The 14987-nt window shown below is 43.1% G+C and overlaps 1 protein-coding gene across 1 annotated transcript in view; it reads right to left on the bottom strand.

Moving 5' to 3' along the window:
• Positions 1-14987, bottom strand: part of tub (TUB bipartite transcription factor) — a gene marked incomplete at both ends in the record, with an annotated part of 447589 nt that overhangs the window by 185510 nt on the left and 247092 nt on the right. Inside the window, one exon of the mRNA XM_084307358.1 lies at positions 5084-5135. Within this exon, the coding sequence (XP_084163484.1) occupies positions 5084-5135 (52 nt within the window). The remainder of the gene's footprint in view (positions 1-5083; positions 5136-14987) is intronic.

The following is a 14987-nucleotide window of genomic DNA, read 5'->3' as shown; positions in this document are numbered from 1 at the left end:
TTTTTTTACTTTTTTTTTTCTTTTTTTTTTTTTACTTTAATACCCTAGTTACAGTACAGCAACCAAATTAAACTGTATCAAGTCAACTGAAAATGTGAATAGTATGATTTTCTTTTTGAAATAAAAAATAAATAAAAAATCTCCTTCGAAATAAGCTGTGACCTGTTTTGACCTGCACCTCAAAGAATCGGAATCGAGAATCGTTTAGAACAGGAATCGATATGGAGAATCGGAATCGGAACCGGAATCGTTCAAATCCAAACGATGCCCAACCCTAGTCATCATACAGCACAAGTACAGCACAACAAAAGGAAGTTTGGCATCCGACCAGAGTGAAAAAGTAACACATGTCAACACATTACTCCCATCCTAAACGATAGCAATCTGATCTAAAATCTGATCATTTCCCATTGCACGTTTGCATTGTGAATAGGCACAATCATAATCTCCATGTCGCAGATGCCATTCACTATGATTGTGCCTATTCACAATGCAAACGTGCAATTGGAAATTATCAGATTTTAGATCAGATTGCTATCGTTTAGGATGGGAGTAATGTGTTGACATTTAAGAAAAGACGGTGGTGACTTGAGGACATTAGGCAAACGTTTACAGTGGGGTGCAGGAGAGTTATAGACGACTCGAAATTAACTTCTTCACTAGCTTCTCAAAATTGTCCCGAAGCATATGTTTGTTGACAGACACGGTTACAAGGCAAATAGCCAATCTAAGTGATCAAATACATTTTGTTTACTTTGTTCAACTACCGTTAGAGGTGACAACAATGTGATAAGAGCAGAGATTCTGTCCCATGAATCCACTACTATCTCTCATTGATGTGTATTGAGGCTCACACATACACACAGAGGGAGAGAGACAAGCAAGCATACAGGTGCAGAATTTATGCAACCAACTGTAACTAACGTTGGGTATCTTATCTACTACCAAATCATTCTCTTACTGTACTAGTAACGTTAATGCTAGTAGAATAGACACAATGTGAGGTAATCACCATCCATTTTAAACCGGTTATTACCTAATGCTAACGTTAGCAGATAGACGCGAGACTGATAACGTTACAGCTTGGCGTTAGCCTAATGCTAATGCTAACGTTAGCAGATAGACACGAGAGCCTAGGTAACGTTAAAGCGTGTAGAATAGACACAATGAGAGGTAACGTTAGCGTTAGCAGAATAGACACAATGAGAGTCTTGTTAATGTTGTTATTGATTGATTGATGAGTCGGCATTTAATACAGAGGTGCTTCACAGCGCGGCGTTTCCAATATTATAAATACGGAAACAGCTGTTCTGCGAGCTGTAGGGGTCAGATAACTGGCGACGATAAGGGGGGCGTAATAGTGTAGGGTCACGTGGGGTCAGTGTAGGGGCCAATCAGAGCGCAAAACTCGAACGCGGAAACAAACTTTTGTTGTCGAAAGTATTCACGCGTCTGGCGTGGCTTAGGGTTGAGGAAAGGGTACACCAACTTAAAATGCTACTGGTTTTTAAAGTACTGAAAGAAACGGTCCCCAAGTACCTAGTAAATTATTTTAATAAAGTAGGAGATGTCCACAAACACACCACAAGAGGAAGCCCCACGGACCTGCCCGCCGAGAGTCAGGACATGCATGGGGAAAGATGATTTTTTTTTACTTGGCTACTGTAATGTGGAATGCCCTGCCAACATTCATAAAACTCCTGAACTCCCCTCTCGGATTTAAATCCGCCCTAAAAACATGGCTCAGCAGCAACTCAAATTGGTCTTAATATGGTTTTTATCTCTTTTATCATAATTGGCTTTTATCTCTCTTTATCATGAGTTGCTTTAAGTTTTAAGGGTTTGCGGATTTTCTTTTAACATTAGTTGACTGTATGAATTTTCAGGTTAGGTGTTATTGTACCAATTTTTAGGATGTGTCCTGTCTAGTGTACATGACCATTCGTGTTTTTGTGCCTTTTATGTTCCATGTATGGACCACAATGGAAACAAGCCTTGGCTGTATTGTGTTTTATCCATTTTTGACCAGCGTGTTGACACTGTTTATTGTTTGTTTTTCAAATGTTTGTCCTACGATTGTGTCAAAATAAAGTATTCAATCAATCAAAAAAGATATAGTATCTAGTCTACAGATAATGTAAAACTAGATATCAGCAACTAGATATTAGCTTTGGAAATCCATTGGAAAGACTGAGTTTCAGAGCGCGGCGGTGCTGTTGTCAAGTCCTGTGTGGAAGGAGCGTTAGACCTGCTGGCCTATCTGGCCTATCTGACCTATCTGACCTATCTGACCTATCTGGCCTATCTGACCTATCTGGCCTATCTGACCTATCTGACCTATCTGGCCTATCTGACCTATCTGGCCTATCTGACCTATCTGACCTATCTGGCCTATCATCTGGCCTATCATTAGATTAGATTAGATTCTTTAATGACCTATCTGACCTATCTGACCTATCTGGCCTATCTGGCCTATCTGACTTATCTGGCCTATCTGACCTATCTGGCCTATCTGACCTATCTGACCTATCTGGCCTATCTGACCTATCTGACGTATCTGACCTATCTGACCTATCTGACCTATCTGACCTATCTGGCCTGTCTGACCTATCTGACCTATCTGGCCTACCTTGCCTATCCGTAGCCCCACCATGACGCACTGGAGGTTCATGTGCGGATGAGGCTGCCATGTCATAATTGCCTGTGTATTATTGATTGATTGAAAACCTTTATTTATCCATATCAGGTGTCCATCACAGCATCAACAGCCATTAATACATGTTAATAAAAACAAAGACAGATGTAATAAATAGAGCTAAAATAGAGCTAAAAAGTGAGGTAAAAAAAAGAGTCTATTTCAGGTCGTTATAGTCCACCTATCAGATCAGCTAGTCCGCGGCGGTTCGCCTGTTCTGGCCCTGCCTGGTTGTGGAGCTTGGTAGCTACTGGCATAAAGGACTGCTTGAAGCGTTTTTTGTGGTTACTATGTTAGCAGAACTGAAAAGATAAAAAATATATATATGTACCACATACCACAATATGCCTACATAACAACCAGGAGAGAAATGTGGTCCAACCGACATGGGATAGGGCAAAAAAGGGTTGTGCAATATGAAATAACCTTGGACTTATGGGACAGTGCCACATCAAATTAATGATGTTAGTTGGGAGGGAAGGAAGGGGTTGTTTCTCTGATGTCTTGTCTGTATGTCTGTCTCTGCTGTAACATGGTTGTCTCTCTGATGTCTCGTCTGTATGTCTGTCTCTGCTGTAACATGGTTGTCTCTCTGATGCAGGGGCGTCAATTTGGTATGGCAAGGTATGGCACTCGCCATACCTTGGCAAATAAAAATGTAAAAAATAAAAATAAAAAAGAAATTAATATTTTTATTTTTTTTATATATATTTTTTTTACTATTTTTTAAACAAACACATAAACATAAACATGAAAACATAAAATTAGATATACAAGCATTAATTAACAGTGCACATCCAATGAAATTACCATTTAAATAAATGTAATATACAAGGTATACACCTAATACTTGCTATCTAATACCCTATACATATATGCTCTCGCTCGCTCCCCCCCCCCCCCCGGGCCCCCCCCTTGGATAATCCATCCAATTATTTACAATTTTTTATGTTGATTTAGAATTCGAATGTCAACATTATGAACGAAGCTTCGAACTATTCGGTACAGCCCTAGCATGTTTTGATATTGTCAAATATCTCACTTTTACTAGGTGACTTTTACTGTGACTAACTGAAATATGCCCAAAAAAAAGGAAAATGGACATAGGGACGTTTTTTTTATCAAAGGGCAGCAGAGACAAGTGATACAGGGACACAGGTAAGGTCTGGCTTAGTGATTATAACAGTGCAGTTCAGCATTCAGTAACCCATACTTTTTGTGAATGTGTTTTTGATACTACATTCTGTTGAACACACACCTCAAAACCGTACCTAAGGAAAATTGGCTCAATTGCAAGAAAAGTAATAGACAGTTATGATATTACATTCTGCATAATTCGTATGCTAAATATTGTGGTTCCCTGCTTTAGTCTGTTGACACATTTCTATACTAAAAATGCTTGTGTGTAGTCCTGTGTCATACCTAAATGTCATATAACTGAATTGTATAGAAACAACTCACCAAAAGTGACTATTGCACAACTGATTTGACAAAAAAATTCCACCAAGGGGGAATTTGGTGGAATTCCCCTTGGTGGAAATCCCCTTCACCCCCACCCCTCCCCCCCCCCCCTCGCCATACCTTGCCTTTTACTGAAATGACGCCACTGCTCTGATGTCTTGTCTGTATGTCTGTCTGCTGTAACATGGGTGTCTCTCTGATGTCTTGTCTGTATGTCTGTCTCTGCTGTAACATGGTTGTCTCTCTGATGTCTTGTCTGTATGTCTGTCTCTGCTGTAACATGGTTGTCTCTCTGATGTCTTGTCTGTATGTCTGTCTCTGCTGTAACATGGTTGTCTCTCTGATGTCTTGTCTGTATGTCTGTCTGCTGTAACATGGGTGTCTCTCTGATGTCTTGTCTGTATGTCTGTCTCTGCTGTAACATGGTTGTCTCTCTGATGTCTTGTCTGTATGTCTGTCTCTGCTGTAACATGGTTGTCTCTCTGATGTCTCGTCTGTATGTCTGTCTCTGCTGTAACATGGTTGTCTCTCTGATGTCTTGTCTGTATGTCTGTCTCTGCTGTAACATGGTTGTCTCTCTGATGTCTTGTCTGTATGTCTGTCTCTGCTGTAACATGGTTGTCTCTCTGATGTCTCGTCTGTATGTCTGTCTCTGCTGTAACATGGTTGTCTCTCTGATGTCTTGTCTGTATGTCTGTCTCTGCTGTAAGGTTATCCTATGTTCTTCTTTTTTGTAACGCAATATTGTCTTTGAGTTCTTGAAAAGCGCTATATAAATAAAATGTATTATTATTATTATTATTATTATTATTATAGTGTGTTCCGACACAAAACAAATGTCTGTATCAACAGACAATAAAGAATGATCTTATCTTATCTTAACTTATCTTATCTTATCTTAGACCTGCAAGAAGAATAAAGACGTACCTGTCTGTCCAGTTTCTGCTGTCTGAGGGTGCTGCCTTCATCGTCCAGAGTGCTGCAGAGAGATGAACAAGAGGGAGATATTACAACATGAATAAACAAACAGTGAACACCGCTTCCCATTCATCTTTCATGTATATGCACTCAAAATAGAATGCTATCTTTTGGACGACCCGTCAACACTGTGCGCTTCTCATATGAAGCGAGACGCTTACCTCTGTGTCACAGAGCGGCGTAGCTTGTTGTTTCATAGAGATGATGAGACTTAATGCCTTAATCTTTTGAGTGACTCTATGAATCACTAATGACTCTATGAAACACTAACCACCACCCATCTATATTAATTGCACACACACCCACACTCACTTTCTTTAAACAATTACCTTTAACCTCTTCCACCCGGAGCCTATTTTCTGAAAATCCGCCTAAAATACATACCTAAGTAAATGGAATATTGCTCCACTTCTACAGGGCCATTTGCATATTCTTGGGATCTAGGGACATCTATGGACCTCAGTGAATGTATTCCCGGTGTCAGAAATATTGTGTCTATTACGAGGCTTGCTTAAATTGTGATGAAACAAAGGAGAATATGAATTATGATTTTTCTTTGCATCGTTGACAGTGAATAACACCATGCTAATAATGACCAAACATGGAGAACTGCCACTGATCTCGTTCAGTACCCTCTAGAGATCATGTGTACAAAAAACCTAAGGAAATTAATAAAGGGAAGATGATTAAACAGAAGGTTCTGTAGATACAGTACTGAATTCTCCCATCCGGACCAATGTAATTTGAAATATTATTATAGAATATAGAATAGCAGGCTTATAAATTACCTTATTATAGCCAATTCACACATTTATATATATACATATATTATCTTTCAAATGGCCGAGTTCAATGTGGATTTAGTATCACCAGGCGTGCATAAGAACAGATAATGAAATCTACTGTAATCGACTGTACTTTTTTATTTTGACCAGGGTGCAACCGTTTTGAAACTAATTTCAAATCTAATTGTTGCTGCATGCTAAAAATAGGGAAGATAAACTAACTGTGCTTCAAAATAATGCAATAACGTTAAGTTTTGTGGCTTATTATCCCGAATAATAAGAGTTATTAAAAAAATGCATACAGAACTATGAACCTTGAGCCCCATAGAGGCTTTCAGGAAGTGTAGTTTTGAAAAATTCCAACGCAGATCCAGAGCTTTGGATGTCCTCTACAAAATGAGGAATCATTCAGTGATAGGAATAAAAATGTGGAATTCTCTCCACAATGACCTAAAGGGATGTAAAAACATTTATCAATTTAAAAAATGTTATAAGATGAAAATAATTAGACAATATGAAGACTACGAAAAGGATTAGACTCTGGAGTTCTCATTTGTTACTCGTTTTTGTTCTAGTTGTTTTGTTTTGGATTTGTTTAAATTTGCATTTAAGTGCAAGGAATGGTTGTATGCGCTGTTCATTTGTTGCTCGTTTTTGTTCTAGTTGTTTTGTTTTGAATTTGTTTAAATTTGCACTTTAGTGCAAGTAATGGTTGTATGCGCCGACCAGCAAATTTACTTTATTTAATTGGATAGGGGGCAGGTATTAATAATAATTTATTCTTCTTCCTGCTCCTTTTCGCTTATGGGTGTATTTGATTATAACTATGAATTATGGGAATTTGTAATGTACTGTAATACAGTGGTTCCCAAAGTCGGGGTCGCGACCCAAAGGTGGGCCGCGAGCAGCCACGGATGGGCCGCGAGATGATTTAAAAAAAACAAAAATAAAATAAAAAAAAAACATTTTTTTTATTTTTTATTTTTTATTTTTTATTTAATTATTTAAAAAAAATTTGTCAGGCCACTGAACTTAGAAGCAGGCTAGGACAGTGTTTCTAGTTGTATTCTAAAATTCTATTCTATTGTATTCTAAAATGTGACTATATGGTTTTATATTAACTTAATAAATAAACAAAAACGAAAAATCTACTTATTTCAACGAACATTTCAAACTAAATAACAGATTATGCACATAAAACGCTGAAAACAACCGAAGCAACAATAGTATTTTAATGAGGCTATTATTATTATCATTATTATTTTGCAACAAGTTAGCCCTCTCATAAATAGCACATATAAATGAATAACTAACTTGAACTAACTTAATAGGATTGAAGTGATATTTGGCTTAAAAAATCGGTCGCATGACAAAAAAAAAAAAAAAAAATCAGACGATGTGCATTGGGCCGCGGCTCTCTGACGCCTTATTTTCTGGGCCCCGGCCTGAAAAGTTTGGGAACCCCTGCTGTAATACACTACCATGTGCGAAACTAAATAAAATTAAATGGCAGCAAAAAAACTACAATTCCCATGGTTCAAGGTTTTCCAAAATGGTCGCCTCTCGCGAAATAACCCTGACCAAAACTAAATGAAAATCTATCTAATAACACTTTAACTTATTGTTAAACTAACGTATTGATGATAATATACATTATAAATGCTATTGTGACATGGTTGTGATGTTTATACTTGAATACTGTACGTTTGAAAAAGAAAACGATACTTTTGTGAAACAGTCTGGAAAGATTGATTTATGACATGACATTATGTCCGTCGGCGGACCGCACGGGTGGAAGAGGTTCACTTAGACACTTTAAAACACTTTTAACACTACACCATATTTGATCTATTTATTACAAACGGATTTGCACTACATCCATACCTAATTTTAGCATTTATCATTTTAAAAGTTTGCATTTTGTACCTCATTGTTAGCAATTTGTACTTCATTTTGTACTTTAGGTTGTACTTTAGTTTGTATATTGTATATTTTGTATAGTGTTTTGTACAGTGTTTGGACTTTATTCTTTTAGATTTTTTACTGTATGAAGCACATTCTCTGGGGCTCATACAGAACAAAGCATTTCACTGTAATGTACATGTACTTTATACGTGACAAATAAAACAAAACTTGAACTTGAGAGACAGGTGTTTTGTGGAATTAGGGGGGGAATTGTTGAACTGTTGAATTGTTGAACAATTGAATTGTTGAACTTTATACTTTTACTCCACTACATATCAAAGGAAATATTGTACTTTTTACTACACTACATTTATCTGAACCCATCAGTTAATAGTTACTTTTAAGAAAAAGATTTTGCATAGAAAACATGGCAAAAATATATGAAGAGTATATACTCTCACATGTGAAGTCAACTTCAACAGGACATAATCAGAGCAGCATAACTGGACCACATACCACATTAACATAACATTTAATCAGAGCAGCATAACTGGACCACATATCACTTTAACCTATAGAGGTCAGTGGATTGAGGATTGAATGCTCCCAAGCACTGGAATACACAAACGTCATGTAGAATGCATACTTTTACTTTAGATACTTAAGTACTATTCAATAGCAAATACTTCTCTACTTTTACTTAAGTAGAATTTGAAGTGAGTTGAATGAGTATTACTTTTACCTGTACTTTTACCTTATATTAATTGATTCACATGAATAATAACGTGGCCAGGACAGCGCATGTTGAGACGTTTGAGAGACTGGTCCTGCAACACCTCAAGCCCCTGGTGCAAGACTCCCTCGACCCCCTGCAGTTTGCATACCAGGCAAACATCGGGGTGGAGGACGCCATCATCTACATGCTCCACAGAGCGTACACGCACCTGGAGAAGCCACGCAGCTCAGTGAGGATTATGTTCTTTGATTTCTCCAGCGCCTTCAACACCATCCAGCCGTCACTGCTATCGGAGAAGCTACATCACCGACGATGATGAGGAGGAGTACAGAGCCCTGGTGGAGAGCTTTGTGGGGTGGAGCGACAGCAACCACCTCCAACTCAACACCAGTAAGACGAAGGAGCTGGTGGTGGACATCCGGAGGGGCAAGAAGAGCCCCCCCCCGATTCCCATCACCATCCGAGGGGTGGAGGTGGAGGTGGTGGACTCATATAAGTTCCTTGGGGTACACCTGAACAATAAACTGGACTGGTCGGATAACACAGAGGCCCTCTACAGGAAGGGACAGAGCAGGCTGTTCTTCCTGAGGAGACTCAGGTCCTTCAACGTGTGCAATAGACTGCTGCAGTCATTTTACCAGTCATTTTACCAACAAGCTCAACAAGCTGGTGAGGAAGGCTAGCTCCATGGTGGGAGTCGAGCTACCTAGACTAGAGGTGATGGCAGAGAGGGGGATGAGAAGGAAGCTGGCTGCCATCACGGAGAACCCCTACCACACCCTCTACGACGAGCTAGTCAAGATGAGAAGCACGTTCAGCCACAGACTCATACCCCCCCGACACTCAATTAACCGCCTCGGACAGTCCTTCATACCAGCGGCCATCAGGCTCCACAACAGTGGGCAGCAACTAGCGGCCTCCAGGCTCCACAACAGGAGGCAGCGACTAGCGGCCTCCAGGCTCCACAACAGGGGGCAGCGACTGCTGCCAGACATTGACCTAGGACTAATAGGAACCCAATGAGGACAATAACACTACCTTAGGCATACTGCACCTTATGTGGATACTGTGATACTGTGAATAATGTATATTTCAGTGGATACTGTGATACTGTGAACAATGTATATTTCAGTAGATAGTAAATATAACACTACCTTATGCATACTGCACCTTATGTGACACTGTGAATATTGTGAATATACTTTTCAGTTAGTTAGATAGTAAATTATATTGACCTATTTGTTTACACTGCTTGTGTTGTTTTTACTACCTGTACCCCCCCCCCCCTTCCCCCATGCTGCTATGATGCCTGAATTTCCCCAAGGGGATCAATAAATATGTGACAGCGTGATTGCTCAATGCAATCTCTGAAGTGTGTTTACTGTTGTGCATGACACGATTACTTAAGCTGTGTGTAGGCTAATATATTTTATGGATAATATGATTCACCATAAGCTGTGCTACACAGAAATAGGCTGTTGTTGTTGGTGGTGGTGTTTGTGTCTGAATCAGAAAATAAATTGCCCAATTTTGTGCAGTGGAAAGAGAACTAGCTCATTGTTTGACGCAGGAATCCAAATTCATAGGTGTATGCATTATTAAACGCTATAGGCTATTTATAAATTGCTGTGTATAATTGATAAATAAAATACTCTGACATTCTGATGGCAGGCTACATCATCCTTTTATGGCTCTGTTTAAACTTATGCCAAGTTTGATGCCTCAGTGGGGCATAGTTTATATTGATTCTACGTATACCCATAAATAAAATAAATCATGCTTCATATATTGTTATTGAGCTTTGCACCTGTTCCATATAATAGCATGTTCGTGTATTGGTATAAAAAGGTAATTCAATTCCAATTCCAATGACGCACAATGGCTGCTTTAATCATAGAGTTTTTCATACAAAATCATAAATACCATACCATGGGCAAAAGTAGCAGGAAGAAGAATAAATCTTATAGTTACCTGCCCCTTATTCCTAGTTTCAAGTTTCAAGTTTCTTTAATAGTTGTCATACAGAAGTACAGAATACTTTCATACAAAATGCTTCTTACTGTTACGCTCCAGAGACTGTGCTAGACAAGATAGTATCAAATAACATATTATAGCATGTAAATTAGAAGTAGAAAATGAGGTCACAGTGTTCAGTATAGACATATGTACAATGTTCGATGCAGAATAGACGTAACTGAGTTACCATATAATATACAATACTATGCAGTGTACTAATGTACAATACTATATAGTGCAAAGCAGAAATGGGATGAGGTACAATTTAGGTACAATTTACAGTAAGGTGTACTGTGAGGTTTTGTCCGCTCCCCACCCACTCGCTCCGTTCCTTTAAAGTACTTTGTTGATTAATTGCATTCCCCGCCACGCTCCGTTCCTTTAAGGTACTGTGAGGATTCTGTGATGATTGGTTCGTGGCCGAACGCACACTTCTAAGTCAAGTATCAATTACCATCACGCACCTGATGTGTGTTCTAATCAGCGCCCCAAGAGGCTTTATATACTCTGATTCCCCTAATATCGAGGTTGGATCGTTTTGTATACTCCCTCTTCATGGACCTCATTCCTGGGGTGAGACTCGTCATCGCTCTCTATCGTTCCACGGGAGGATGCCGTGTTCTCACCCCATTCCCCTTGGACCCCCTGTTTTGCTGCGTTGCCCGTCGGCAGCGTTCTGGTCGGGAAGATGCCCGTGTTTTTAAATAAAATGAAAAAATTATGAATATTCCCTGCATCTGCCTTTCTTTCCCGTTCGCTGTCTGTTGCTATCCAGGACTCTCGTGAAGTATCCCTTGGAGAACCTGATTCCCTGTACGAAGCTACGCCTCGTTTATCTGCCCGCTTTACGCGTTGCGCTTTGAGCGGCTCAGACGTCACAAGCAAATTCCTCACCAACACCGTCTGGGAGAATCTGCAGAGTCTCCCCGCTGCTAGGACTGCCCCTTCAGCTAGCAAGGTCAGTTTCCCCGCTGCTAGGACTGCCTCTTCAGCTAGCAAGGTCAGTTTCCCCACTGCTAGGACTGCCCCTTCAGCTAGCAAGGTCAGTTTCCCCACTGCTAGGACTGCCCCTTCAGCTAGCAAGGTCGGTCTCCCCACTGCTAGGACTGCCCCTTCAGCTAGCAAGGTCGGTCTCCCCACTGCTGGGACTGCCCCCTTCAGCTAGCAAGGTCAGTTCCCCACAGCTAGGACTGCCCTTTCAGCTAGCTTGTGCCCAGGCAGCTAGCCCTGCCTCAACACCTGGTCCGGCTCCCTCGCCTGGCCCAGCCGCTGGCCCGGTCCGGCTTCGACGCCCGGCCTCCACGCCTGGTCCGGCTCCCTCGCCTGGCCCAGCCGCTGGCCCGGTCCAGCTTCGACGCCCGGCCTCCGCGCCTGGTCCGGCTCCCTCGCCTGGCCCGGTCCAGCTTCTACGCCCGGCCCGGCCTCCACGCCGTCTCCGGCCTCCCTCGCCGGCCCCTGTCCCCGTGACAGGCCTCCGCCGTCTGGCCCCTGCCTCCGTGCCCGGCCTCCACTGTCGGGTCCCTGTTCCCGTGCCCGGCCTCCGCTGTCGGGTCCCCGTCTCCGGTGCCCCTCTCCGGGCCTCTGTCTTTGTCCCCCTCTCCAGTGCCCCTGATCGCCGGCTTCCTTCGGTCCCGTCCGGGCAGGCCGGGGGCCGAGTGGGTCGCCGGGTGGCTCCCGTGGAGAGGGGGGTACTGTGAGGTGTTGTCCGCTCCCCACCCACTCGCTCCGTTCCTTTAAAGTACTTTGTTGATTAATTGCATTCCCCGCCACGCTCCGTTCCTTTAAGGTACTGTGAGGATTCTGTGATGATTGGTTCGTGGCCGAACGCACACTTCTAAGTCAAGTATCAATTACCATCACGCACCTGATGTGTGTTCTAATCAGCGCCCCAAGAGGCTTTATATACTCTGATTCCCCTAATATCGAGGTTGGATCGTTTTGTATACTCCCTCTTCATGGACCTCATTCCTGGGGTGAGACTCGTCATCGCTCTCTATCGTTCCACGGGAGGATGCCGTGTTCTCACCCCATTCCCCTTGGACCCCCTGTTTTGCTGCGTTGCCCGTCGGCAGCGTTCTGGTCGGGAAGATGCCCGTGTTTTTGAATATTCCCTGCATCTGCCTTTCTTTCCCGTTCGCTGTCTGTTGCTATCCAGGACTCTCGTGAAGTATCCCTTGGAGAACCTGATTCCCTGTACGAAGCTACGCCTCGTTTATCTGCCCGCTTTACGCGTTGCGCTTTGAGCGGCTCAGACGTCACAAGCAAATTCCTCACCAACACCGTCTGGGAGAATCTGCAGAGTCTCCCCGCTGCTAGGACTGCCCCTTCAGCTAGCAAGGTCAGTTTCCCCGCTGCTAGGACTGCCTCTTCAGCTAGCAAGGTCAGTTTCCCCACTGCTAGGACTGCCCCTTCAGCTAGCAAGGTCAGTTTCCCCACTGCTAGGACTGCCCCTTCAGCTAGCAAGGTCGGTCTCCCCACTGCTAGGACTGCCCCTTCAGCTAGCAAGGTCGGTCTCCCCACTGCTGGGACTGCCCCCTTCAGCTAGCAAGGTCAGTTCCCCACAGCTAGGACTGCCCTTTCAGCTAGCTTGTGCCCAGGCAGCTAGCCCTGCCTCAACGCCTGGTCCGGCTCCCTCGCCTGGCCCAGCCGCTGGCCCGGTCCGGCTTCGACGCCCGGCCTCCACGCCTGGTCCGGCTCCCTCGCCTGGCCCAGCCGCTGGCCAGGTCCAGCTTCGACGCCCGGCCTCCGCGCCTGGTCCGGCTCCCTCGCCTGGCCCGGTCCAGCTTCTACGCCCGGCCCGGCCTCCACGCCGTCTCCGGCCTCCCTCGCCGGCCCCTGTCCCCGTGACAGGCCTCCGCCGTCTGGCCCCTGCCTCCGTGCCCGGCCTCCACTGTCGGGTCCCTGTTCCCGTGCCCGGCCTCCGCTGTCGGGTCCCCGTCTCCGGTGCCCCTCTCCGGGCCTCTGTCTTTGTCCCCCTCACCAGTGCCCCTGATCGCCGGCTTCCTTCGGTCCCGTCCGGGCAGGCCGGGGGCCGAGTGGGTCGCCGGGTGGCTCCCGTGGAGAGGGGGGTACTGTGAGGTGTTGTCCGCTCCCCACCCACTCGCTCCGTTCCTTTAAAGTACTTTGTTGATTAATTGCATTCCCCGCCACGCTCCGTTCCTTTAAGGTACTGTGAGGATTCTGTGATGATTGGTTCGTGGCCGAACGCACACTTCTAAGTCAAGTATCAATTACCATCACGCACCTGATGTGTGTTCTAATCAGCGCCCCAAGAGGCTTTATATACTCTGATTCCCCTAATATCGAGGTTGGATCGTTTTGTATACTCCCTCTTCATGGACCTCATTCCTGGGGTGAGACTCGTCATCGCTCTCTATCGTTCCACGGGAGGATGCCGTGTTCTCACCCCATTCCCCTTGGACCCCCTGTTTTGCTGCGTTGCCCGTCGGCAGCGTTCTGGTCGGGAAGATGCCCGTGTTTTTGAATATTCCCTGCATCTGCCTTTCTTTCCCGTTCGCTGTCTGTTGCTCTCCAGGACTCTCGTGAAGTATCCCTTGGAGAACCTGATAAACCTACGCCTCGTTTATCTGCCCGCTTTACGCGTTGCGCTTTGAGCGGCTCAGACGTCACAAGCAAATTCCTCACCAACACCGTCTGGGAGAATCTGCAGAGCCGCAAGACATTCTTCACATGCCAGATTCCCTGTTTGTTCTGTTTTCCACCTAATTCAATCTTGTGACTCTGAGAATAAACACGCTCTTGGTTTTGGCTAACTCTGAAGACAACTCTCTCTGTGCCGTTGCGTTTGGGGTCGGTTACAAACCATAACATCTACGAGTTGTAGTGCAATCCTTCATCAATAAATATAAAGTGTGGGGAGTGGGTGCTACGTGTTTGTTTAAAGTGAGTGTGTGCTATAAAGTGCTATGAACTAAACAAGTATTACTTGATGGTCGGCGTACAACCTAATTTACACAAAATAATCATTTATACCATATACAAAGAAACAAACAATCCACAGTTTAAACAAGAACAAATTTAATGATAATAATAATAATAATAATAATAATAATAATAATAATAAAGAATAAAAAGAAAAATAGAAAAGATCACATTTGACTTTCATACTGACTAATTTAATTTTTTTTATAGTTCTTTTTGAATTGACAAACACTATTACATCCCTTAAGCTCGCTATGGAGAGAATTCCACAACTTTACACCAATAACTGGAGGACACATCTGTTTAAGTGTGGTACGTGCAAACTGATGTTTAAAATTTTATTTCCTCCTACTAAACTCACTTTCTAAATGAAAAAGATTTTGTAATTTTTCTGGCAGTGTATTATTTCTTGCCCTAAACATAATTGACATTGTTTGAAACTTAACCATGTCTTCAAGTTTAATTATTC

Source organism: Notolepis coatsorum (genome assembly GCF_963971535.1).
Source record: "Notolepis coatsorum genome assembly, chromosome: 2".
NCBI classification, from domain to species: Eukaryota; Metazoa; Chordata; class Actinopteri; order Aulopiformes; family Paralepididae; genus Notolepis; species Notolepis coatsorum.
Note: the sequence above shows the minus strand (reverse complement) of the source record. Positions and strands in the feature narration are given on the sequence as shown.